The sequence below is a fragment of the Phlebotomus argentipes genome, unplaced genomic scaffold (genome assembly GCF_947086385.1).
Source record: "Phlebotomus argentipes unplaced genomic scaffold, Phlebotomus argentipes genome assembly contig_46, whole genome shotgun sequence".
Taxonomy (NCBI): domain Eukaryota; kingdom Metazoa; phylum Arthropoda; class Insecta; order Diptera; family Psychodidae; genus Phlebotomus; species Phlebotomus argentipes.
This window is the reverse complement of record NW_026776153.1, coordinates 629,383-654,502: the sequence shown is the minus strand read 5'-3', so window position 1 is coordinate 654,502 and position 25,120 is coordinate 629,383. Positions and strand designations below refer to the sequence as shown.

Sequence of the window (25,120 nt, the reverse complement as noted above, 5' to 3'; positions counted from 1 at the left end):
CTTTCGAAATATCCATTAAAAACATGTCACGATAAAAATAACTTTGCGGCAATTTATGCAATAATTATGCTAATAATCTCTAAGCGCAATAATTGAAAAGCTGAAGCACTTGTGAAGCTGAAGTGCCTCCTTTTTTTGGAGAGAGAACTTGCCTAATTTTAATTTACACTCTTCCTTTCTTCCTAACCCCAGGACAAAAGCTCCCTTCTGCGGTATAGAACTCATCCGGTAGAACCCCAAAATCCTCCCGGCAAAGAGAGAGAGTGAGAGAGAGAAAATGTTAAAAGGAGTTTAAATGAGATTCAACATAAATTTTCCACTTCATTAAATTTGTTTATCTCGAATTAATTGTGAATTTAGCGTGATAACAAATTTTCCGTAAATTGTGCTCATGAATTTCCTGCCATCTCTCATTTGCACCTCCTCCGCGTGCGCTAAAACTGAACCGCCAACACAGATAACATGGCCGGGGAGACAATGGAAATATATATGGGGTGGTATTTGGTATTTGTGCAATCAATCCCACTTACGAAGAGCACATGTCACCATCTGAATGTGTTCCGCTTCTGCATTTGCAGAACAATTGTCAATACGGATCTCTGTGCATGTTTTCTGTGGCAAATGTCCTGCAATGCTTGGGCACAAATAAGGACTCTCACCACTGCAATCTGGGACCAGACTGTGTGTGTGTGTGTGAAATTCGGCGGAAAATGGGTGGCAGAAAGGAGCATCACGTGGAGATTTCAATGCGACAGGAGTTGCTTTAAATTGAAATACAAATTCCAGGGGAGAAAAGCGTCACATATTAAGCCACCCACCAAAAATACACTCTCTCTCACCAACTCAAACCCTCTCTCGGCGCCCACTCTAATCATCCATCTGCCATCCTTGGGTGCTCTTAGGTGTGAAATACGGCTCTTTCCGCTCTTCAGCTGTGCGCGAAAATTGCTGAAAGCTCGAGTTTTACGGGAAATTTATGTGTCAGTAGACAAAAATGTATATTTTCCCTCCATGAACTCCTCACTATTTGCCACTTCTTCTATAATTCAGCACACAAGAAGTCAAATACGTCAGGCGCAAAGTACACATTACGTGAAAATGATGTGAATTGCAGTGCCAGAGCTTTGGCGGTGCTTTGCATTGTCTATTATACGCACGAATGACATTTTTTTTTTTGAGTCTCTCCAACAATGTCAGGAGATGTGGAGGAAGAATTGCCATTGAAATTCAAATGAATTACTGATGAAATAGTTTTTTTCTTTGCAAGATTTGCAATTGAATAGTTAATTGAAATTGAATTTCAAATCATGGACAATTCTCCATGAAATCAATCAATATTTCAATATGAAATATAAAAGATTAATACTTTTGGCATATATTGAAGACACATTGAATGATGATTTATTTCTCTCGTGGAAAATTCATGAAATTAGCCAATATTTCCCGTGGAATTTGTCACTGAAAACCCGCACTTTCGCTATAACGTGATGAAAAGCTTAATATATGCGTTCGGCCAAATGGGCGGATGTTTGAATATCATGGCCTCTATGCTCTGTTTGTTTTCATCAATTATGTACACTTGAGCCAAATGGACTTTCTGAACGAGAGAGCGACCATTTGGCAATTTCACATAAAACTCCACCTCTCACCAGATGGATATGAGATAATTGCATTGGAGCTGCCGGCTTCCCAGTGAAATGGCATCAATCAATTGTTTTCCCCCGTCGACAAAAAGGGGGATTCACGATGGTTGGAGCGCACAGAGCATCGCAACTCCAAAGGAAAGCTCATAATGGGATGAAGACGAAAATTGGAGGATGAAACAAAAGAAATGTGAAGAGAGCTTCGAAAAGCGAAGGTTCAATTGTCGAACTGCATTCTGCTGATATTGTTAATCGATGACCGAGGAACTCTATATATTGAATGGCTCGAGAAAATTCAGCTGGAATTAATTTCCGTGCCAGTGAAGCACATGACTGATCCGATCAATCAACTTTTAATGAATTGACGATGAGAGCAAGTCAAATATGCTGTGTAATGAGATGTAAGTTATTCTTCAGAAAATATACTCGCTCAATTGTGAGCTTCTGGACGCTGCGATCTTCTGTTAATTGTGAGATGGAAAGTAATTGATTTTGTATCTACATTTCATAATTAAAGGGTTGAGAGATTCAGCATTATTATGTTGACTTAACGAACGGAAAGGTGATGATTTGATTTTATTTGACTGAGATCCGGCTACGGCGTTATGGATGATCAGACGAGATCCAGTATGTTGAATTGCATCAGATTCTCGTCTGTTGAACATACACAAGTCACTGATTTGCGTGTGCAACTGAACATTGTGTCATGAGCAAGAAAGATGCCACATGAGAGAACATCTGATGATAATTTCTGCATCAGAACCGTGATTTACGTAAGATGTCACGCAAGAATGGATCAGAGATGAAAGGATTACCCAGTTGTGCTTCCATGTATAAAACACATGAAATTACTTTAGGAATGGCTGTGACTTTAATCTAGGCGTGGATGAAAGTGAGTAAGCCTAAGAAATAAACGTCATAGAAGATTGATGATCAATTTTCACACGAATTGCAGAGATTTTTCCTTCACTCGGTTTCACACCATGAGTCCGCTTATTATCCTCGCTCTCTCTCTCTCTCTCTCTCTCTCTTGGACAATGGCAGAAAAACATGACAAATGACCATCTCTCTCTCTGTGTCAAATTGAATTTATGCCAGCACCGCTCAATGGCTTTTCTCTCTCTCTCATCCGGTTCCGCAGTCTGAGAAAATGTACTTCGACCCCCCAAATTATGATATTTCTCCGGCGCGTTTCCTCACGTTCTCCAAATGCCGGGTATTTTTGGGTGAAGGAGTCAATTTTCTGTGAAGAGCTCATTTGCCATATTAATTTGATTAACACTGGAACGGCGCGGGGGAGTCACAACAATTGAGATTCAACGAGGCACGAAGAGATACTCGAGCACCCAATAGGGCAATATTGAGTCGATATTGTCGGATGAACTGTGCGGGAAGCGAATGGAAGTCTCCGTCGCACCCTTTCGCCATCGGGGATGAAATTGGGGATTAAAAAGACTCTCGCATATTGAAGGTGTTTGCACGATCACCAAATCAACTTCCATCCAATGAAATGCCTGGAGAGGAATGCGATGGTTCTGGAGCATAAAGGATTGCTCACATTTCGTGCCATACAATTCACCACTTGTGCTCAAGATGAGTGCGCGCCAAGGGGAAGATATTCTCCACAAAGTCTACGAAGAAGTTTTATTATCATGAAAATTGACGAAAAACTAACTAAAATCTGACTGGAAATATTAAAATTCACGTTCTCATAAATATTTTACAATTTTCTTTCGCTAAAAATGCAGTTTTACGTATTATTCTTTATTATAATCCTTAGACTAGAATCTTTCTAACTCAAATAAAAAAATTAAAATTAAAATTAATTTAAAAATCAAAGCAGTGAATAAAATATTGCACACATTGCAATACTTTCACTTCCTAAAACTTCTCCTGATCTGTACTTCACTTCTGGCCACATTATCTCCTCCTTGGGGCCCGCATAGGAGACGAAATGAGGTGTATTGAATTGATATGTACGTGAAATGTAGAATTGCGCGAAGACTTGCATTTTGAAGTCATGTCATTTACACTAAATTACCTCCATGAAGAGCTTCTCATATCGCCCATCTCATAACACACACACACACACACACATTGGCAGTAATTTTCACTCAATCTTTTTTTAAGAGCCCCACAATTGCGTGCGAAATTGAGAAGTTTACAGAAGAAAAAATCTGTTTTAGTGCGGAACTGAATGAGCAATTTTTCATCACTCTCAGAATGATTTCAGCGCGCTGCTGATGTGAACATGTGGGAAAATGTGAGAAAAAGAATCATTAGAAGTAAATAGAGTGTCGGCAGAAGGCTAAATTATCTCCTCTCACTGGTGGGCTCAATAAATACATTTCTCTGCCGCCTCTCAAATATTGAGTTTACACGGAATGTTGAGAGGCTTTTCCATCGCCATGCGAGGAAGTGAATGCCCAGAGACACGTAGTGAGTATTGCGAGGGATTTTTCGGGGGATGAAATATATTGTTATGATTCATGGAAGCGTCACACTGCCATTGGATTAAATTTCTATCTCTGTCGTATCATCAAAAGTACTCCTTGGGCTCTGTCCTCACATGGATTTCCCATTTTGAGGTGTGCTTCGGTGTGTATTTCCTGGGTCTCTGATATGGCATCATTTTCGCACATGCGACGAATGAATGCTGATAGAGGAATTATCCCCTCAGTCTTACGTCCCTCAGAGAGAGATAAAGGTGGCAATAATACCTGGCGAACCGAGGAATAATAAAGCTGTTAAATCACATTTTATGATTGATACGCCCAACACTTTTGCGTATGATCCCGCGTGTTCATTTGGACACGGGCAAACATCGTTAATATCGATAAGATTGACGATTGGATATTGAATAATAGATAGCAAAATGCCACATCAAATACAACTTTATGCTGCCTCATGCGAAATATTTTATTTTATCATCTCACATTCAATCGATACTCAATTCAGCGAATTTTCACACAGCCCAGAAATGCGGGAATGGGGGGAGAAAAGACCACTGGAAAGTGCGCCCCATCGAAACATTAGTCACGGCGACGAACAAGAGGGCTGAACTGTGTGACGAAAAATATGTCTCTGTGTCACTATTATTCCACTTTATCGCCACCCCCGAAGAATTGTGTGGTCGTCAAATGAATTTTCCCAATATTTACTGTTGGCGAGACATTAAGTGCGCCCCCTTTCAGTGGGGCTAATTTAATGAAGTAATTATTGGGTGGCAGCAACATCCCCAGCGATAATGGCGCGAGACACTGCAATAAACTTTATATTATGCAATTCCACTTTATAATTAAGCGTCCATGCGAAAATGGTGAGCGATGAAGTGACTGCTGAAGATCGTAATTCAAACTTATTAATAGCTCTGACCACTTTATTCCACCCTCTTCCTCAGCCACACACACACACAAATCTTACTCCTGGATTTAATGAGGGAAGTAAATCTCTGGCGCGGTGTGAAATTTGAGAATGTAGTGAGTTAATTGGTATTTGTTGAAAAAATATTTGCATTTGTAATTAAATTTAGTACGTTTGCTGATGGAGTGAGAGATGAAATTGAATTTTAACACCAAAGAAGCGACTCTCTATGAGCGACACATCAAAGGAAATTTAATAAAGTCATAAACATGTCATCTGCATGCTACTCTCTCTCCTCTTGATGCATCAGAATTCACTCTAGATGCTTATTTTAGAGAGTAACAGATAATCAACCATAAGACAAGATTATCAAATTGTTCATTTGCATTCCTCAGCACGTTATATTATCTTAAAGTTCATTGCATCTATTAAGATGTGGTAAAGTTACTAATAAATCGAAATATGTCGCCTTTAACAGCGTAAGATCCTGTAAAATAGTTCATAAAGTTTATGAAAAAACCCATTCTTTCCCACTTTATGACTGTTTAATGCCAATAAAAATTGTAACTTTGCCACCCATAAGAGTGACATTGTTGAGATTATAAAACCTTCCTTCGTCATTTTATTGGACAAGCAGACAAAATGAAATTATAGTATTTTATCGTGCAATTGACATGATATTTCCGGAAGGAAAACTGGGAATATTAAATTCCATGGTGAAATTGATAAATAAATTGAAAATATATCTCCCAATTCTTATTTATTCTTCATCAACTTTTGCGGACAGCAAAATCTCCGGTTCGTTGAAGCTTAAGTGAGGATTTCACTTCAAAAGTCCACCCTCTCGAGCTGCCAATGATGCTCTAACGATTTTTCGATGGAGCTGCATAAGCTCTTTCCCCGCCCACAGGCCATCATATAACAATTAAAAGTGCTGACTTAGGGCGGAAGAATGTGCCACGTAGAGCCCCTTCTCGGGGGGGTTGGAATTGATAGGGGTGGCGCGCAAATCAAAGAACCTCTCCGAGGAGGGTGGAAGGGAATTTTTCTCTCAGGTATTTGAGTGCTTCTTTGCTCCACACTTTTAATATCAACCCCGAGAGCTGAGATGCTGCGGAGGCGTCTCTCCGGAGGAATGTAGGATTCCCCCGAATGCAATTTGAATGGGAAATTTTATTGCTCACCAAGCAATAATCTCACCTCCGTGTCTGCACTTGCAGAATGACTTGGGTGATATTTCAAAATTTCAATTTGGCAACACAAATTAATCGGAATAGATGAATTTCCTCTGTGGAATTGCTTCGCATTGCTTAGATATTTCGATTAGAAATTATATGTATTCTCGAGATCGAAGACTGCAGAGCATGAAATTGTACAGCAAATGAGAGTTAAGAAATTGGAAAATAACTTAACTGTTTCCCACATGTTCTCAATTTAATACACTATGATTTGGTATGGGAATACTAAAGAAACTTCAGCGTTGCAGACAAAGAATATATCTATGATTGGATGTGCAAAATTTTGCCAAATCATGTTAGAAAGTTTGTGACTAATAAAGTTTGAGAATATGCAGAGATTCAATGTGTGCCAAATTCAATTTAATAACTACTGAAATTGGAAAATTATCAATTTCATTTGCTCTAAATTTTGAAAAACATTGAATAATTTTCTGCTCTGGAGCTTAAGCTATGAAGAATTGACTTTTCATCGTTTAAACCGTACATTTTTTTCTAAGAAAATTGGCTTAAACTAAAGTTATCCACATAAAATGCCTCTTTAATAAACATATTAATTCTAGATTTTCAGAATTTTCCTAAAATATTCTTAGAGTATGACTTAATAGATTATTTGTTATATTTTTGAATATTTTCACTTGAAAAGATTTTTTCTTAATAATTAAACTTAATAGATTCTTAATCAATTTAAGTAATTAACTTGGAACTATCAATAATATATTTGTAATTTCCCAAAGTCTTAAATATTCCTTGGCAATTATTACACATCATCAACTTCAAAGAGAAAAACAGCTTTCTAGGCTACTTTCCTCAACAGTTTTCCTGGCTAAACTTCTCCTTCGCGCGGCGCTGAAATAGATTTTTCTCTCAATATCCAATTTATCGGGCGTGTAACATTGTAAAATATGCTCCATCGCGAAAGCGTGTCATGGTTTAGATTGGATAAAGTCGTAATTCTTCTCCCAAGATCGTCCCTCCTCAGCACGAGTATGAATAAATTATTGAATTATGCCGTTAAAAAATCGATTCTTCCCACTTTCCCGATGCCCGGAACGCATCCGCAGACCCTTGTTCGGTGTGGCAGAAAGCGAACGTGTCCCAAATGGAATTATTTCCGGGTGTCGAGGTGGCTGTTAAGGCGAATTTCTCCAAGCATTCCATCGCAGGCGAAACTTTTGCACTAGCGAGAAAATTTGTATGGTGCAAATTTCCTTTCGCAGGGGGTGGCAAAATGGGGGTGACCCACGATTGGAAAAGTTGAGCAGCGCCGAAGTGAATTCCGGAGGCGGAGGAATTTTCTTCCATTTTCACCACTCCTCGCCACTCTCGGGGGCCCAGAGAGAGAGTGTCCGGGATGGCGTGGGAAAGTGTGAAAAATACAAATGACTGCCTCATAAATAAGGACTTGGGGATTGTCATGCGAGGATGGGCGGTGAAAAAGGACGTGCCATAAAAATGGCAATGTAAAATCTCTATATTTATTCTTCAAGGGAACAATTCCATGAATTCCCCCATCAATTGGTTGCGATATGAATTCTCCGGGGGGCTTTTATGCAATTTCTGAGACACAAAATACGCTCTTTCTCTCTTTCTGTGTATATTGTTTATGCCATCGTGAGTTTCCCGCCAAAGAAAATATTTACCTCGCACTTCAGCTCATCTTTCTGGCCCACATTCACACCACGTGGCACAAGATTATAATCCTCTCAGTTCGCTGGCATTGACCAGAAATTGAGGCGAAGTGTGAAATTTGTCTGTGGATTTATTAATATTGCTCGAAAATTGGAGAATGTCAATAAACTATCAAAGAGATCTATCAATCACCATTCCGGGGCCCTTCCAAAATAACTCGCCCGGAGGATCTATTTTGGATGACATGCTAACCCATTAATCTCCCACGTAACGAACTGTCATTTGCCCAAAAAGCCGCCTTCGCCGCTTTGGCCGAAAGGCGCAATTCGGCAGGAATTTCAGGAAGTGCTCAAATATTTATATTATTTCAGCGGTATTATTAGAATTCTCTTTGATTTTAACTCTGTATAAAAAAATAATTCTAATGTTTTTGAAGGTTTTTTGGCTAGTTCAAGACCGATTTACCATCCCAGTGATGATTTTCCAATTAGGACACTTATGATATTTTAGATCAACTTTCTATTTGAAGCCAAAAATTCGATATTTCTTTCAATTTTCAAGACATTTACCTTAAAACATGACATGATTAGAATTTTATTATCTTTCAAATGACGTTAAAATCATCGCGATATCTCAATTCGGGGCCGAGATATGACAAAATGCAGAAGGATATGCGCAAAAGGACAGCGAAAATTGAATTAATACACTAAATCCATGTTATAACCATAAAACTGACTGGGAGAATCACAGTAAATCATGAGTTTGAAATATCTAGAAGATATTTACATCGTAAATGCGCCTGGATTTTGACTTGTTAACTTGCTTTTTGTATGTTTTTGAGGTTAGCAAAGCTTCAAAAGATTCCAGACTTTTGTACGGAGTATTAAAAGATGTCTTAATAATATAAGAAGAATTATTAATGAATTAACGGCACAAAAGATAACTAAAAAATGCGATTTCGAGCAGGTTTTTTTCTAAAGAAATTTTAGAGCACAGTACAAACAGCCACATTTTCTCCCCCTTGACATCTCAATCGCAATTGTCCACGTCGCCCAGAAGTCAGCGCTTGCGGTTCATGAAAAGTTGTCCCGGAATTACTTTTCCAACCACGCAAAAGGGATTTTTCCTTTATTAAACCCCTGCCTTTGTGTCCTGGTGAAATGAAGCGAAATTCGCGTGGGCGTCTTGTGGCTTAGACGCAAAATGCTTTACGACTGCGTTCTTCCCGAATGTATATTTTCATGCTGAAGGACAACGGATTATTGGCTATAATGCAGAGGAGATGAAAATTGCACTGCTTGCGAAGGTGAAATTTCTCAGCAGCTCAGGAAAAGATGACAACCGTAAATTCAACAATCACTCTTCTATATATTCAAATTGAGAAGCTTTACGCCCAGAAAAGGTCATAAGTTTCACAATCATTTTTCTCGGTCGTTCTCAGTGGCAAAAAAATGCAGAAAACATATATTTTCATGAACCAAACCTACTCGGGAATTTGGTGTGTGTTGTTGTGGCCCAACCAAAAGGCACACAATAAATTTCTCTAAAGGTTAAATGAGAATTTGTTGAGGGACGTTTTATCAAATTTTCGGTGGTTAAGCGTATTTCGGGCTTTTGTAAATAGATATTCCATTGAATTTAAATACAGGCAAATTTGATAATGTTGCTCCGGCAATGAGGAATTTCGCTGGAATTTGACTGTCACGCACTTTATATATAGTCTCTATAAACAAAATGGGTAATTTACTTTTCCAATATGATTTTCGGTCCGTGTATATCGCAAATAACATTTAAATTTCAACAGACTCTCATTACTCGACGGTCCAAATGAATTCCAGGTCAATTTGGACGCACTAAATTGCATTAGAAATATTTGAAATTGAATATTTAGTCATGTTTGGATTGAAAATTTTAATAATTCCTCTCAAAGAGTATTAAAACAGAAATTTATCTGTGCAAAATTACATAGAAAATGAGCTTATCAACCTCTGTATAATGATTTCGTGGAAATTTTTCCAACATTAATTGCTGATCGAGTTTCTCCTGCTCATTCTGTGAAATTCTATTATATGACTCTCTCCTGCTCTCGAGTGTACGTGAACTAAATACCTTCAGAGATAATAAAGTTTAATAGGTGTTCTCTTCCATCTTGAATAGTAATTCAATGCTCAGGGTGGATATTTAAATTTCTCGGAAGAAAATACAGCCGTTAATGAGGCGACTGTGGCTTTGGATGCAATATTTCTCAATTATTCCTGAATAGACGCCGCTTGACCCACTTTCAGCATCATTTTCACTTCTTATTCACCCAGCGTTTCACGCATTTTCCCCAACACTTGCCCGTCTAATTCACCCCAAAGGTGTGACAAACTCACGTTCGCCAAACGCCCCTCATTTCCACGGAATTGAGACACTCGCGTGGCAAACATTTCCCGCTCTGGAGGCTTTTATGGTCCTGTCAGGAAAGGGGAAAACTATCGCCTATTCTACGCCGACGTCCTTCTCACGAGGACTCCCTCGCGATTGTGTAAGTGGAGAAAAATCTGAAGATATTCAAGGGAAAGTGAGATGAAATGAAGCGCGTTGGTGAATTTTCAGGCGCAGCAAAGGAATTATTCCTTCTTTTTAGATCATTTTTCTACAAAAATTTGCCAAAATTCAAATTTATTACTAAAATCTTTGTCCTGAGATTTGTATTTTATGAAGCAAAAGTAAGAAATTCTATTAAATATCTAAAAATATTGTGATTTTATTTGAAAATTGATTATCATTGTGTTGTTTTTTGGTTACACGACAGATTCTTCGTAAAATTTCCTCAAGATATTTGATGATAAGATAAGGATAGAATTTATAGAATGATTCAAATGAGGAGAAAAAGGCATTTTTTGATGTACTGCCAAATTTCTTGCAGTGTCTGTAATCCTCCTCAGGAATTAAACGTTTCGGTCGTTTTATCTCCCCCTTGGAAAGGAATCTCACCCATGAAAATGGTTGGGTTACAAAGAGATGAGCTTTCGGTTCGCAGGAATTCAATTTGAAGGGCTTATTAGTAACATTTAGTAAATATGTAACTTAAATGATCTCCAAAATCACGAACATTTCCTCCTCATTTCCGCATCTATTCAGGCTGAATGCTGAAGAGATGTTTAGTTGAGAAATTCTCCTAATTTACAAGTCTTTGCGAGACTTAATTTCCAGCAATTCTCCTCCTCTCGGGGATTCGAGCGCTGTCTTTTTGGGAAACGCTCCGGGCTTGAGGTTTTCGGGCGCAGGAAGAGGCTAAATAAAAAGCAGGGGAAGACAAGAGCTGGATACACTTTATTCTGTGTTGTTGGGTGCGGAAAAGGCGGCACAATTACATCCGAAATATATTGTAAACCGCTCCGTATTTCCCCACAACACAGCATTATATACATATGAATAAATATTTGTACGGTAGAGTAACACATTTTATTTATTATTCGACGCGCTTCTCACACTCAGTGGGTGGATGAGTGGCTGGTGAGAGACTACAAAGGAGACCGAGAGCGCGGCTCTTCTCCAGTTTCTTTATTTCGCCCAGAAGAAGAAGAGTATCATCTCTATGTGTTTCCCGCACATTTAAATTCTGCCAATAAATTTTCCTCGAGTTGTGCGCCTCTTTCACCCTATTATTTTTCATATCTCTCAAGCACACACACTCTTTTCTTCCTCATTTTCCATGAGAGGCCACAAGTTTATTTTCCAACGCGGCTCTCAAAATTCCACGCAAAAGATAAATAATTTAATAAAATGATGCCATTTGGGAGTGAAATAAACGGGCGTGAAAGTTTAATTGATTCAGCCCACATTTTGATCTCCACTTCTTTTTCTTCTTCATGGTGCGTGATCGAAAGGCGAGGGACATTGAATTGAAGGGAAAAAAAGAAATCATCCCGCATTTGATGGGCATTTCAGTGATTGGTGAAAAGGGGGACGAAATTGTTACAATTCACTCGCCCACGAGATTTTGCTTCTTGTGAAAAATGTCACATAAAATTTCTTAGTCCCTCCTTTTCTCTCAATTGAACTGTTTTTTTCTTTTCTCCTTCGGGGTGGAATCATTAAAAGGCCTCCCGGGTAAAAAAGCACCCCATCCTAATTTACTCTCTCTCCATCTTCATCTCTTATAATTGGCAAGCAGTGTTTGCCAAAGAGGAACAAGTGGAAAATTTATTTATAGACTTTCCCCATCAGACACACTCTCTCTCTCTCTGTCTTGCACCCTTGCAATATAGTGAAGAAAATCCTGAGCAAGTGGTAAGTTTTCCTCAATAGCAGTGAAAATATCACACAACCTCCCATGAGACAATGTGAGCGGGAAAGAAACTTTGGGGAATTTATTACATTTTCTCAGAGACATTCTCATAATCAAAAGAGACGTGTCTCTCCGGCTTGAGAGTGTGTGAGGAAAAGTTTCCATATTTTGCAGGCTCGCCCATATTATTGGCTGAATGATGACAATGGGAGACTTTCATAAATTGTCCAACTCGGGAAAGTTCATTGAGTTCCTCGGGAGAAGCTCTCTCTCTCTCGGTCAATAAATCACTGGGCAAAACGAGAGGTTTGTGGAATTAAAATGGAGGCGCCTGGTAAAAGCTCCTCACAAATCTTCAAACTTTACGAACTACGAACGCACAAGTCTATGACGCGCTCTACAAATTATACTCAATCAATCATAGGAAGCTGAAGAAGTGGATTCACATTCATTGTGAAATTGTTCGCGTGCTCAGCAAATCGAAGATGTTTCTTCTCAATCGCCTTCGCCGGGCTTCCCGAGGGATTTCCAGGCCATCAATGCGCCTCTTCGCCTCGTTCCCGAGTCAAGCGGACGCCCCCATGCCCAGTGGAGCCACAAAGGGAATCGTTGTGGGCATTTATGAGCATCCGGAGAAGGACTACGTGTTCACAGAGTGCGGCGAGGAAGTGGACGGGAAGCTGAGGGGGCGGCTGAAGAACGAGATCGAGCGCTGCGGCCTCAAGGGCAAGAGTGGCGAGGTGAAGGTGCTCAACGGACTCTCCGGAGATTTCTACTCCGTGGCCATTGTCGGACTAGGAACCAAGGAAGTGGGCTTCAGCGTGCCGGAGTCCCTCGATATGGGACTGGAGAATGTGAGAGTGGCCGCGGCGCTGGGAGCGCTCAAGTTGCGGGACGATTGCGTGGCGGAGATCAGTCTGGATCCGATGGGACATCCCGAGGAGGTGGCCGAGGGTGCCACGCTGGCGCTCTGGGAGTATCAGGACAACCGTCGCGTGGAGGATCGCCAGCGCGCAGTGGCGCTCGAGTGCTACAATTGTCTGGACGAGGACGCGTGGACGAGGGGTCTATTCAAGGCGGAGGCGCAGAATCTGGCCAGGAAGCTGGCCGAAGCGCCCGCCAACCAATTGACGCCCACAATCTTCGCTCAAGTCGCCACGGACAGTCTCTGTCCATGCGGAGTGACTTTGGATGTGCGCGGCGCCGACTGGATCGCCGCTCAGCGCATGACGGCGTTCATGGCGGTGGCCAGGAGCTCTTGCGAGCCACCGGCCCTGCTCGAGGTGAACTATGCCGGGAGTGAGCCCGGAGAGCGTCCCATTGTGCTCGTCGGCAGCGGAATCACCTTCAACAGCGGCGGTCTGTGTCTGAAGTCCCTGCCCGAGATGGAATACGAGAGGGCGACCATGAGCGGCGCCGCTGTAGTCATGGCGGCCGTGCGAGCAGCCGCCGCCCTGTCTCTGCCCATCAACATCCGCGCCCTGATCCCACTCTGCGAGAACATGCCATCGGGAATGTCCTTCAAGGTAGGCGACGTCTTTCGCTGCTCCAACGGAAAGTCCGTGGCCGTTCACGACACCGGAAATGCCGAGACTCTCATCATGGCGGACGCCTTCGCCTACGCCATGCAGATCTACAAGCCCAGGCTGGTGATGGATCTGGCCACGATGACGCGCAAGGGCAATCTGCTGGGCAGCACGGCGTCTAGCGTCTTCACCAACTCGGACGCCATGTGGAAGGAGCTGCAGAAGGCGGGCGCCATCACGGGCGATCGCGTGTGGCGCTTCCCTTTGTGGAAGACCTACACGCGCCAGATCAGCAACTTCACCAACTACGACTTGAGCAACCGCGGCGACGGTCAAGCCTACACTTGTCGCAAAGCGGCCTTCCTCAAGGTGAGACATCCCACACTGAAATTTGTTTACCATCTTCTCTCTAAGGTCAAGGCATTTTCCGTAGAATTATGGCTGGAATTGTCGCGTGATAAATCAAATTTCTGCTGCTTTGTGGGCTTCCAAAATGTGTTTGATTTCTTGGAATTGCTTTGAATTTCCTTGGTTAACCTCTGCATATTAACTCTTGACCTTCACATCATCAGAATGCAGAGACACAGAAGGGCTTTTGAGACATTTACCTCAAAGGCACTTGTTGATCTGAAACGCATTCCAAGGAGGAGATAGTCAATTGATATTTCATTGGGAATTTCACTTAACAGAATCATTCCATGTTTACAGTTTGTTTTATATGTTTGATAGCATAAAAGTAAGAGACTACTTTGCTAGATTTTACTAATTTTCTTCTTTTGAAGCTCCAAAGTAAAACATCTTAATTCACTAATCTTCCTTCCAGGAATTCATCGGTGATTCTGAGTGGATTCACATGGACATTGGTGAGGCTGGCTTGGTGTCTCCGCACAACTTCGTCCCTTACTATCGTCAAGGCAAAATGACTGGTCGTCCAACACGTGCGCTCATACAATTCCTCTATCAACTTGCGTGTCCCGAACAAATCACGGATTTGAGAGAAATGTAACTTTCTCAGTTGAGCCCGATTTTCAAGGCATACTTTCCAGGACAATTGAGACACGTCTCGCCAATAATGCTGTAAATTATTCAGTGTCCCTCTTTCACATATACATGGGGGTGAAAATAGAGAGGGAGAGAGAGTAAGTTTTCTTTTTTTCCTCAAGTGGCATACAATATCGCACTGCATTAGTTATGGGGAACACGTGTGTGCGTCGACAAGAGAGCGAGAGAGAGAGAGAGAGAGATTGAGTGTGTGGAAAAATAATGGGGATATTGATAACATACACAGGACATATTTTCAGGTGGAAAATGCTCCATGTCTGGAAGAGCCTTGAGGCGCAGCAGAAACATTGTGGGGAAATTTGAAATATTCTTCAAGGGAGTGTCTTTATTAAAGAAAATGTATGTGTGTATGTGTGTGCGTGTTGTATGTGGCTTAACAATCTCAACTATTCGCCCATCCAAGTTTGTACCTTAGCCTAAACTAGTCGTTTTCCTTTGTTCCACATAACACAACGCCAGCGAAAAGGTACAAAACTTGACTAACGAGGGACGAATGAAGCACATGAGGAAGATTTTTCAAGCAAAAATTACATCTTCTTTCACATGTTGTTCACTTTCTTGAAAAAAGAAAAGAAAAGAAATGCGAGAAAATTGAGTTCAATTCGAGAGACGTGATTGTTTTCCCAACAGGTCACCTTTTGCTCCCTTTTCCTTGTCATCTTCAGAATGAAGAGCGGATTGCTCATACTTTGAGAGGAGGTTTAACTCGCAATTTTTCATCCATATCCTTTTTTCTCAGAAAGTCACTCGATGTTATCCGCCTTCTGTATCATATTTCTATTGATGTGTAACATTATTTTGCCCAAAGAGAGACACAGAAAAACAAAGACGTCCTTTGACGAATTGATGCGTAATCTGAGACATTCACTTCCTAAAGTGCCCACCCATTGTGTGAGCTGAAAGAAGATGGGGGGAACAAAGAGAGACAACAACGAAGCATTGATGAATAATGTATCTGAGTGATCGCTTTGATAGTTATGGAGAAAATTAAAATTAAAATCACTAAACAAGTGAGTAATGTGCGCGAGGGAAGGTAAAATGTATCCACAAATTCATCAATGATAGGCATGAAGTTGAGTTGTTGTGTGTCTGCAAAGAGAATAAGAAGAAAAAAATGTGCAAAAGAACAGCCGCGACTTGACGAGCAAATTGAATGCAAACTGTTGATCAAGGGGAGAACGTGGGCAAAATTAAATTCACTCCACCAGCGTCACAAGCACTGGTGAGCAATGAGAGTCGTAAACACGCAAATGAGCAGCGCTTCTTCCTGTCATTAGAATAATACTTTCCATACACATTCATCCCATCCCCCATAGAGACCAATTCATTAAGAGGAAAACTGCAGTGGAAAATGTCAAAGAAGGAGTCAGAGAAGAAAAATGTCGCTATTCATCCACGTCACAGAGCCTTTTCACGAGAGAGTCTCTCCTTGTGGGTTGTGCTGCCAATAGAAATGTCTCCTCTGCAATTTCAGATCATCGACTTTGAAGATGACTAAGCAGAATTTCCTCCCACGAGCGCAAATGACTGGATGACTAAATATTTGAATTTTGCTGCAATTTCACATTCTAGCTTTGAGCAAACATCCTACAAAACTTCGCTCTCACACCATCAATATTTAACGAGGACATCTCGCTCTCTCTCGCTTCTCCATCCCTGAAAGGATAATAATTTCTCTACAAGTTTTCTTTTAGCCCCCCAAAGTCCTTGGCAGAACGCCTCTTATGTGGAATGACAATTAGTGCGAGTGCGAAGAAAGTTAATGGCGTTGGATTATGGGAGACGTAAATTCTGGGCGGGCGAAGAAAACGCATTTGGAATAACTTTCGTGTGTGTGCGTTGGTGGTGGTTAAGGGCTAAATTTTTCCCACTGACCGACAGGGTGGAAAATTCTCTCGATAAGCCGATCAACTGTCCGCCGAGAGTGCGAAGCTTGAATGCTGCATGAGCTTTTTTGCACAGAACACATAATCTATATATGGAAAGGGTTTATTAGAGAGACAATGAATAATATTTGATCCGGATTATCTCGCACAGAGTCCTTCTGAATGCAATACAATGTCCCTGAGTGGGGGGTGGGGAAAGATGTGGAAAAGTTGAGAGAATGAAGCATAAGTTTGTGTCACAAAATACTTAATTTCTCATGAGCCAACACGAACGTTGTTACAGAGAAGAAGTGCAATAATAATGACATTCTTGGTAGATCATAATTGATGTCAAAAATTCTTGGAAAACGTGGAAAAATACCAGGAAAACAACGCCAAACATAGAATACTAATAAAAAAAATGTGATTCACACTTAACAAATTAAAGTTTTTTACTGAGAAGCTAATGAGTCGTTGCAACTTTAATTTCATTACATTTTAAATAAGCTGTCAAAAGCATGAATTTGTAAAAACGAAAGTGGGAAATTTATGTTCTGGGAAGACAAGAAAAGCCGGAAAATTTACGTGAAAATCAAGATAATTGATAATATTGACATTTTCAGGTTGATTAGCACAAATTAATCGGATTTTCGCGTCATTTGTGCACTTTTCAATGCACCAAATGTCGTGACATGCACGAAAATGCGGCTGTGCTGAAATGTCACAGCGGAAACATCTTCCCGGACATCTTAACCGGTAGAATCATTGAAGAATCCCGTCTTAAACACACTCAATGTCAGAGACAGTCACGAAAAAAATGTATTGTCATTCTTCGCATTTAACAGCTGAAATTCGTATTAAATAAACTCCCAACGTCGCCTCGCAACGCCTTTCGTTCATATTTCATTCTCAGTTTACACTAGCGCCACCAGGCAGCCTCTAATAAAAGCTATGAAAATCGTAAAGTTGCAGCAACAAATTGGTAGCTTTTATGAACTGATGATTGAAATCCGTAATGTTGCAAAGACCCATAAGTTTATCGCTTTTATGTTGAACAAATTTAGAATTAATAATGAATATTTACAGAGCATATTTCGTGTTTAATAGAAATCAAATTACATTCGCGAATTTGTCGCTCTAGTGGAAAAAGCCGATTCGAAAGCATAATGATTAAACCTCCACTGAGACTGAGTCCTTCGTGCGCTTTGCGAAACGCACACCGCCCGTGATTGTCGTCCTCCGCGAACGACGCACTTCGCCGCGGCGGCGGCGGCGGTGATGGGCGTGTGGGTGGGACACGGAAAGGGGCGCAAGGATGCTCACCAGCAAGTGCAGTCGCGGCTTAATATCCGAGGCCTCCTATTTTCACACCATCCACTGGGGCTACAGATGCTGGGGCCTCTGGAAAGACGACGGCACTTCGCGGAGAAGCACGGCACTTTTATTCAATTTGCACAGATCATGGGCGTCAGAGATAAGTCGCTGGGCTTCTCTCGGATGCTCGTTTTCACACGCACTGCCCGCTTTCCCTCGGCACACACTTCTCGCACTGGGCTGCGGGGAGGAAAACAACACACTTTCCTTCAGGCTTGGGTGGGTTTTCTTATCAGCCACGCACTACATTTTCCACCGCACGTTCTCTCTCTCTTTCGCACACACTGGCGGGCGCGTCTTACTGGGGCTCCGCGGGCGTCTTGGGGGCTCTGGCGCTTCTGGACGGAGACAGGCTTGAGTGGCAGGACGTCAGGGGGCGGAGTGGGATTGCGTCCGGCGACAGGGGCGACTCCCAGCAGCGTCGCTCTGCTGGCCAGACGCTCGTCGCCGGGCGCTTCTGGCGCGCGGAAAACTACCGGAGGCGCCGCGATGGGGCGCCTGGCAAGGGCGGGGGCGCAGGGGGCGAGAGAGAGAGAGAGAAGGCTGGGTGAAACGGGGCCACTGACGGATTTACCCTGGGATCGAGACCGCGGACGCGTCTGAGGCGAGACACTCGAACCAACTGGCTGGCCCTGGAGAAAAAGACCCGCGTTGAGGCATTTTCCTTGGCTTCGGCGGGCGCCGACGATTGACGCAAGTGTGGCGATGGGGGCGCCGAGTTGGGGCGACGTCTGTCAGTTCCTGGCCTCGTTATCCACTCGGAAGTGGATGAGAGACGCACGCGCACTTCCTGCACACGCATACACCGACGCGCCACGCCATCCAACCAGTCCAAGTCCACGAGCTCCACAAATTTGCAATTTATTGATTGATTCTCCCCATTTTCGCTCCTCACAAACACACACACACACACGTGTGTCCTTTCCACCCTCCTGCGCGCATCCCAGATGACTCAGAGATGCATCAGCGAAATATGCCGTCATTGATCATCCCGAAGATGGGCTGCATCTCACTCCGCCTCGACAGGAGTTCGGCGGCGAGGAGGAAAGGCGATGGATGGACTTTATTCACGCAATTATTCATCTGCTCGACGAAGGAATGGGGCAATTACCCAAAAACACCCACGGGAGTTGAGCTCTCGGGCCAATCTCCACAGCAGACGACTGCAGAGGGATTCCTTGGCTCGGCCGATGATGTAAAGCCGGGCGATGATGAGCAACAATAGAGCAGCAGAGATTATGTAACGCTCGGGTCGTTGGGAAAGCTCGTGACGCAAAAACCATCTCGACGCGCCTCTTTAAAGCTCTCCGCGGAGCGCTGGAGTGAGAAGGACACTCTTGGGCGCTTCCTCTCATGTCAATTGCGTGTCTCTTTGCCATGCGAACAGAGTAGCCGAGGGTCCATTTAATCCCAAGACAGAGATTCCTCGCTCTTGCCCACGACAGGACAATGGAAATTTGATATTTCGTCCTCTTCAGCCTGTCGGGCGCGCGCTCAGCAAACATGTCCGATTCCCATTTGACCATCATTTCACCCTCCCTTCCTCCGACTCACAATTCCTGCCACACATTCTTCACAGACGCTCGACAGAAGTGGAGGAAATTGTTCATGAGATTCTTTAACCCATTAACACACATAGAATTTCAGACGAAACATGAAGAATTCACCTTTGAAGCGAGTAAATTAAACTGAACAGGAAAAGACCGTAGAAACTTCTGTTAAATTCTCCATTTCACCCGAATCATTTCTATTGAATTTGGGAGGAGAAATAAAAGAATAATTGCACATCTTCATCCCTTTTTCCTCGAATGCTCTTCGCGCAGTACTTTCAGTTGCGATGTTTTCTCTGAGAAAAATGATGTTGTTTCACCGACAAAAGGAGGATTTAGGAATAAAAGACTGACAGTTCAATTGAATATTTTGATTGAAAACTTTTATCTCATTCTTTTAAATATATTTTCTTTCTTAATACCTTTTCACTTCTGAGTGTATTATATATAATATATATATGTTTAGTAAGAATAATTAAATACCGAAAATCCACAACTTTAGTTATAAGTGTTTATACATAATTTCCCGAAAAGTTGTCACACTTTTTTTTCTCCCATTTAGTTTTATAAGAATTTAATATGTTATCTTCGAATGAAACATCGCAATAACAAAAAAAAATCAATATATATTCAAAAATGCTTAAATAGAGTTGGAAAAATTAATTAGATTTACAGACTATTATATTGTTTTTCTTCTCTCTTTTTTTTTGCTTTTAGCAACATTCAATTGAGAACGATTTTTTGTTGAAAAGATATTCAGATTTTTTTTTCTTTAAATATTTGACACTATGAATTTTTATATATCTAGGAAATTGTCTTCACCATCAAATTTAATTGTTGTTTATTACAAAAATACTTGATTTCTATACTCATTTTACCATAAAGAGACATTCACAATAATAATACGACTGAGAAATTCATAATTGCATCATCAGTTGAAGTGTTTTTTTTTGTGATGAAGAGAAAATGTTTTACTTACGCGCGCGCGCGAATCTCGCGAAATGCCAGTGAGAATCTTGAGCAAATTAGGCTCGAAGGAAGTAGTTTTGATGGGGAGGGGAGGAAAAATGCTGATCTGACCGGTGGAAAAGTGTTAAAATTTGTCACATAAATGGATGAGGAGATTTCCTAGAGTTGCCAGGATTTGTCAGCACAGCCCCGTTGATGTCCAGATTGTGATTCCAGGGCTCTGGAGTTCGGTCGCACCACTGAAGAAGCTCAATAACTTCACCCTGTTCAAAGCGGAAGCGCCAGTAAAATAAACATTGGCTCACAACCTTTCCTAAGAAGCTGAGAAGCTCACCTGAAGTGTTTCCGGCAGCTCGGCGAAGATGTCCTGGTGCGTCACGTGAGAGTGTCTTGAGATGAATGACAAGCAGTTCGCCTTGAGGATGGCCGTGTTGAAGCGATCGGCGATGCTGAGGAGCAGAATCACGGACTCCTCGTCGATCTGTGACCTAAGCGTGTGCTCGCAGATGTCCTTCAGCTCGTCAATGGAGTAGCGATCGGCCAGGAGCATCAGCTCGCACAGCTGCTCAGCGCCCACCGTCTTGTCAATTGGAGCACCGTACAAGTATAAAAGCAATCGGCGAAATATCACAGGTGATGTATCATGAATAGTAATTTTTCTGCAAAAGAGCCGAAGGAAATTAATAAATAGAGGAGGAAAAAAGGATGAATTAATTCAGGAACGCGCGCGTCGGTGGAAATTTAATTTCCAACCACTCAGCATCTCCATAATATCAATCGCACGACTCCTCAAGTGGCGGACACGCCGTGAATTCAGGGTCGCGCGCTTCAAGAGGGCCATCAATGAATTTTATACATGCTACAAACCGATGAATATCCTCTTTCATGCCGGAGAGAAGAGCCTTTCGCAGCCACTCGCAGCGCGCCGCCACGATGACGCGGTGCGCCTTGAAGACGTGCACTGTGGTCTTGGCCAGGCGATCCTTGGCGTGCTGCACGCCTCCCGAAGGCACAATCACCTCGAAGTTCATGTCGGACAGCTGGCCGGAGTGCAGGAGGCGCAGGGCGCTCTTGGACAGGCCGCTGTTGACGATAGGCGGCGGATGGCAGATGTGCCTCGTGAGGTTGAGCTTGATGCTACTGTAGTCCACCTGGTGGCCCCTCTCGAAGCCCCCGCCGTCCGTTCGCACGCTGACATCCTCACCAATGAGCTGCAGCTCCACCACAGCCTGGCGGAACTCTTCCCGGCCGACCAGCTCGCAAATCTGCCGAGAGAGAAGAGCACGTAATGAGGAATTGAGTGAGAATCCTTGGCAAAGCGCCAAGCAAGACAACTCACTCGAATAATTGGAGTCTTTAAGGCCGCTTTGTGCTCCAACAGCTTCGAGATGACTCCATTCTGCACAATTCGTCCGCAAAAAACAGAGGCGATGCATTAGATTTGGAAACATCACACTTGAGTGTCATAAACTCACCACTTGACCTGTTGCCAGCTTGAAGCAAAACTTGAACTCCTTCCAACCAATATTGCCATCAAGATTGTCTGAGAGTTTCTCAATTCTCGCAATGTACGACGGAAGCTCCAGTATTAATTGATCTAAATTGCGTCGAATTGTGCGCTCCTTCTCGTCCGTGGCCATCTCTATGAAGGTGTTCCTAACAAATCCCTCAAAAATGAGTCTAGCGCACGTGGCGAAGGTGCAAAATCTCTCACCTGTTCTGCTGCACAATCTCCATTGCCGACTGCACGCGACCGTAGATGTCTCGCATCTTCCGCAGTTCATACATGTACAGGACAAAGGTCAGGTCATTCTCAGAGCCAGAGTACTTGTTGTGAAATGTTCCTCCGTGTCCCTGACAGCCGATCTCCATCTGCTCAGCGTTGCGATTCTGCTCCTGATGTCGCACCGAATCTCTCGCTTGCGGCGCAGACTGAACAGACTTCAAGTCCTGCAGAAGACAAGGCATTCTCTCAGCCACAAGACTCACACAACTTCTCCAGTCAACTCACCTGATACATCTTCTCCAGCGACGTCTTGATGTCCCCAATGAGATTGGCCATTCTGTCGAAGGTGATCTCAATGTGTGGCACCAGAAATGTCGCCAGATCGCTCTTCTTCTCCGGCGACAGTCGCGACAGCACTTCGTAGATGTTCTTCAGCAGCTGGTGGATTTGTGAGGCCAGAATTGGCATTCGTGATCGTGCAAACTTGATGATCTCATGCCTCTGCTGGCGCGAAATGTTGGACGCCTCCTTCACGAAGATGTTGCAGAACTGAAGGATTCGCGCACAGCCAATGGCAGTCTCCTTCACGCTGTGCTTGAATACCGAACACAGCACTTCAGGGTGGCGCGAGAGGGTGTGAGGATTGATGGACTGAATGATTCTGTTCAGCGATGTGTGTATGTCCATTGTCACGTCCACAATGAATCTCTTGAGCTTCACATTCCGTCCGTACTTCCGGCACGCGTCGATCATCTTGCTGAGCGGCGCCGTGACCTCGGCGAACTTCATCAGCCTCTCGCACACGTCCTCCTTGAGCCCGGTGGGCAGACTCTCGGAGTAGAGCCAGTGGAAGATGGGCACGAGCATGGTGTGCGGCAGATTGTACAGCACTGAGATGGGCGTGAGTGGCGACGTGGGCGGCGTGTCCAGGCAGGAGGGCGAGAAGGGTGAGGCGCAGCGGAGTCGCGGCGAGGGACAGGTCGCTTTCCTGTTCACCGGCGACTCCGTGGGCGTGAGCGGGAAGGCGCCGGAGAAGGTGAAGATCTCCTTGGGACTGGCCAGGCGCAAGTCGGAGTCGGAAGAGGAGGTCTGGTTGTGCAGCGCCAGCAGAGATTCCCGTGGTGAAGTCACGGTGAGACAGTTGAAGGAGCCCGACATGGATTTCGTGGTGAGGATGTTGGATGGCGGCAGGAGATAGTGACTCGTGGGCATTTTCTGGCTGGGAATTTCCTGAGGTGGCCGAATTGTGGCACTTGCGGAGTCTGTCACGGGATGCGGAGAGGCTTGATTGGGATAATTCATGCTGCAATCGAAGCCGGAGAGTCGCAGGACAGCAGAGTGAGCCTCAAACTGAAAAGACAGGGAAATGCGTCAGGCGCAAGGAAGTAATGAGGAAATTAAAAGGGAATTACATAGAGTCCTTCGGAGCTCTTGATGATCACATCGGCAAAGTAGCCCTCTTGGAGTGCGGACAGGAGGGAGAAGGGGCAGTCCTGGATGATGGTCTGATCCTCTCTCAGGCGCCGGCAGGACAGGAAGCACCATCCCTCGCAGTTCAACACCATCATGTCCATGGGCGTGAAGGTGGTCGTCTTGAACTCGATGTTGTGCCCCGCGTAGGCGCCAAACGCCAAGCCCGGCCCATTCGACAGCAATTCCACCACCTCGAAGGTCTCGCAGCTGAAGAGGATCTCCGTGAACTCACTGCGAATGGCGAGGAACTCCGTGTCGCGCTCCTCGGGCGCCTGATTGTCATGAACCACATCGCTGTACCACGTAATGTCACCCATTTCGTCCAGCCTAAATTTCACCCTATCGTGGTGGTTAATTGAATTAAATTATTCAGTGCGCTCTCTTGCATCACCACGAGCATGCGACCCAAAACTCACCCTTTCAGGCCCAGCGAGTCCGTCGTCCCCGATATGGAGCACTCCATTATCTAATTGGGCGAAAGCGTGTAAAAGTTTAATACAACCGTGAGTAATGCTGTGGCCAAATATTGAGGGGGCGCCAGAAAAAGAGGGAACGCATATCAAACCTCCCAGGTGCCGAAAAATGTGTGCTCGGCAGCCATTTCAGCAGGAGGGGGTGGTGGAACACAAGACCTCCACTCGGCAGACGTTATATAAAGTCCCCTGGCGAAGGCATTATCACGTAACTTTTCACTGAAATCCTGTTAAACACTCAAACACGGAGAAAATCCTTTATCACATGATTACAAACTGCAAAATACTAAATGCACTTTAAACACACTCAAAAATTGTGAGGAGAGAAAAAAAAACCTTCAAACAAGAACATTACAGCACGACTTCTAATCAATTGTTATCACTAAAACTACATTCACATGACATTATAGAGATGATAAACTTCGCACAATTTCTTCTTTCTCCACTAATTTAATCGCGGAATGCAAGTATTTTTCACGCATGAAAAAGCACTTCTCTCAAACTTTCAACACCAGAAGCTCTCTGGCGTCAAAGGAATGCCAAAAGACGAGCAATTCTAATGGCAAAGAACAGCATTGGACTGATATCTAAGAGCAAAGGGCTTTTGCACAACCAATTCCAGCACTCTTCACTGACTAATTGAGGGATTTGCTGTGGCAGAAATGCAGGTAAAGAGATGGAAAATAAAATCACAATAGAGAAGCAGAGGTTTTCTCAACACTGCGCCGATGAGGAGCTTTTTGACACTCTGTGTGTGTTGCGTCAAAGTCTCCAGAGTGCCAGAGCTTTTGTGGGGGTAAAAAGCTCCATGGAATTCTCACCACAAATCGATTTTCTCCCCACAAACACACACACACACACACACACAGAATTTTACCCAATTGTTGCGCCCAATGACAAATGCTTCTGTTCACAACATTATTTATATATATATTTACTTTTAATGAATGAAT

General features: G+C 43.3%; 3 protein-coding genes across 5 annotated transcripts in view; 1 reads left to right on the top strand and 2 right to left on the bottom strand.

Annotated features, from left to right (window-relative positions):
• The window catches only part of LOC132262452 (uncharacterized), a 41,055-nt gene extending 22,461 nt beyond the window's left edge, over positions 1–18,594 (bottom strand). Inside the window, exons 1-2 of one of the 3 annotated variants that reach the window (XM_059761728.1) lie at positions 18,551–18,594; positions 17,926–18,156 (exon numbers count right to left, since the gene is read on the bottom strand). The gene's annotated coding sequence lies outside the window, so the exon portion shown is untranslated. Of the gene's footprint in view, positions 1–17,925; positions 18,179–18,550 lie in introns of those variants that run through there. The other 2 variants (XM_059761735.1, XM_059761743.1) reach the window with 2 other exon arrangements.
• Positions 12,635–14,681, top strand: LOC132262233 (cytosol aminopeptidase-like). The gene is made up of 2 exons (XM_059761435.1): positions 12,635–14,044; positions 14,499–14,681. The coding sequence occupies exons 1-2, from the start codon at positions 12,635–12,637 to the stop codon at positions 14,679–14,681; spliced, it is 1,593 nt and encodes a 530-aa protein (XP_059617418.1).
• A 1,288-nt stretch (positions 18,595–19,882) lies between the features above and the next one.
• On the bottom strand, positions 19,883–24,918 carry LOC132261691 (uncharacterized). The gene is made up of 10 exons (XM_059760615.1): positions 24,260–24,918; positions 24,111–24,160; positions 23,634–24,033; positions 22,507–23,571; positions 22,210–22,445; positions 21,971–22,151; positions 21,835–21,894; positions 21,363–21,760; positions 20,830–21,154; positions 19,883–20,758 (listed from the first exon to the last, which is right to left on the bottom strand). The coding sequence occupies exons 1-10, from the start codon at positions 24,293–24,295 to the stop codon at positions 20,630–20,632; spliced, it is 2,880 nt and encodes a 959-aa protein (XP_059616598.1). The 5' UTR covers positions 24,296–24,918; the 3' UTR covers positions 19,883–20,629.
• Positions 24,919–25,120: the final 202 nt, after the last annotated feature.

What these genes read in the sequence shown, in the direction of transcription:
- LOC132262233 (XM_059761435.1), top strand. Translation starts at nt 12,635, where the DNA reads ATGTTTCTTCTCAATCGCCTTCGCCGGGCTTCCCGAGGGATTTCCAGG. An exon ending in GCAAAGCGGCCTTCCTCAAG is followed by an intron (nt 14,045 to 14,498) that starts GTGAGACATCCC and finishes TCTTCCTTCCAG; the next exon opens with GAATTCATCGGTGATTCTGA.
- LOC132261691 (XM_059760615.1), bottom strand. Translation starts at nt 24,295, where the DNA reads ATGGCTGCCGAGCACACATTTTTCGGCACCTGGGAG. An exon ending in AGAGCTCCGAAGGACTCTAT is followed by an intron (nt 23,572 to 23,633) that starts GTAATTCCCTTT and finishes CTGTCTTTTCAG; the next exon opens with TTTGAGGCTCACTCTGCTGT. An exon ending in AGCTGGCAACAGGTCAAGTG is followed by an intron (nt 21,895 to 21,970) that starts GTGAGTTTATGA and finishes CGAATTGTGCAG; the next exon opens with AATGGAGTCATCTCGAAGCT.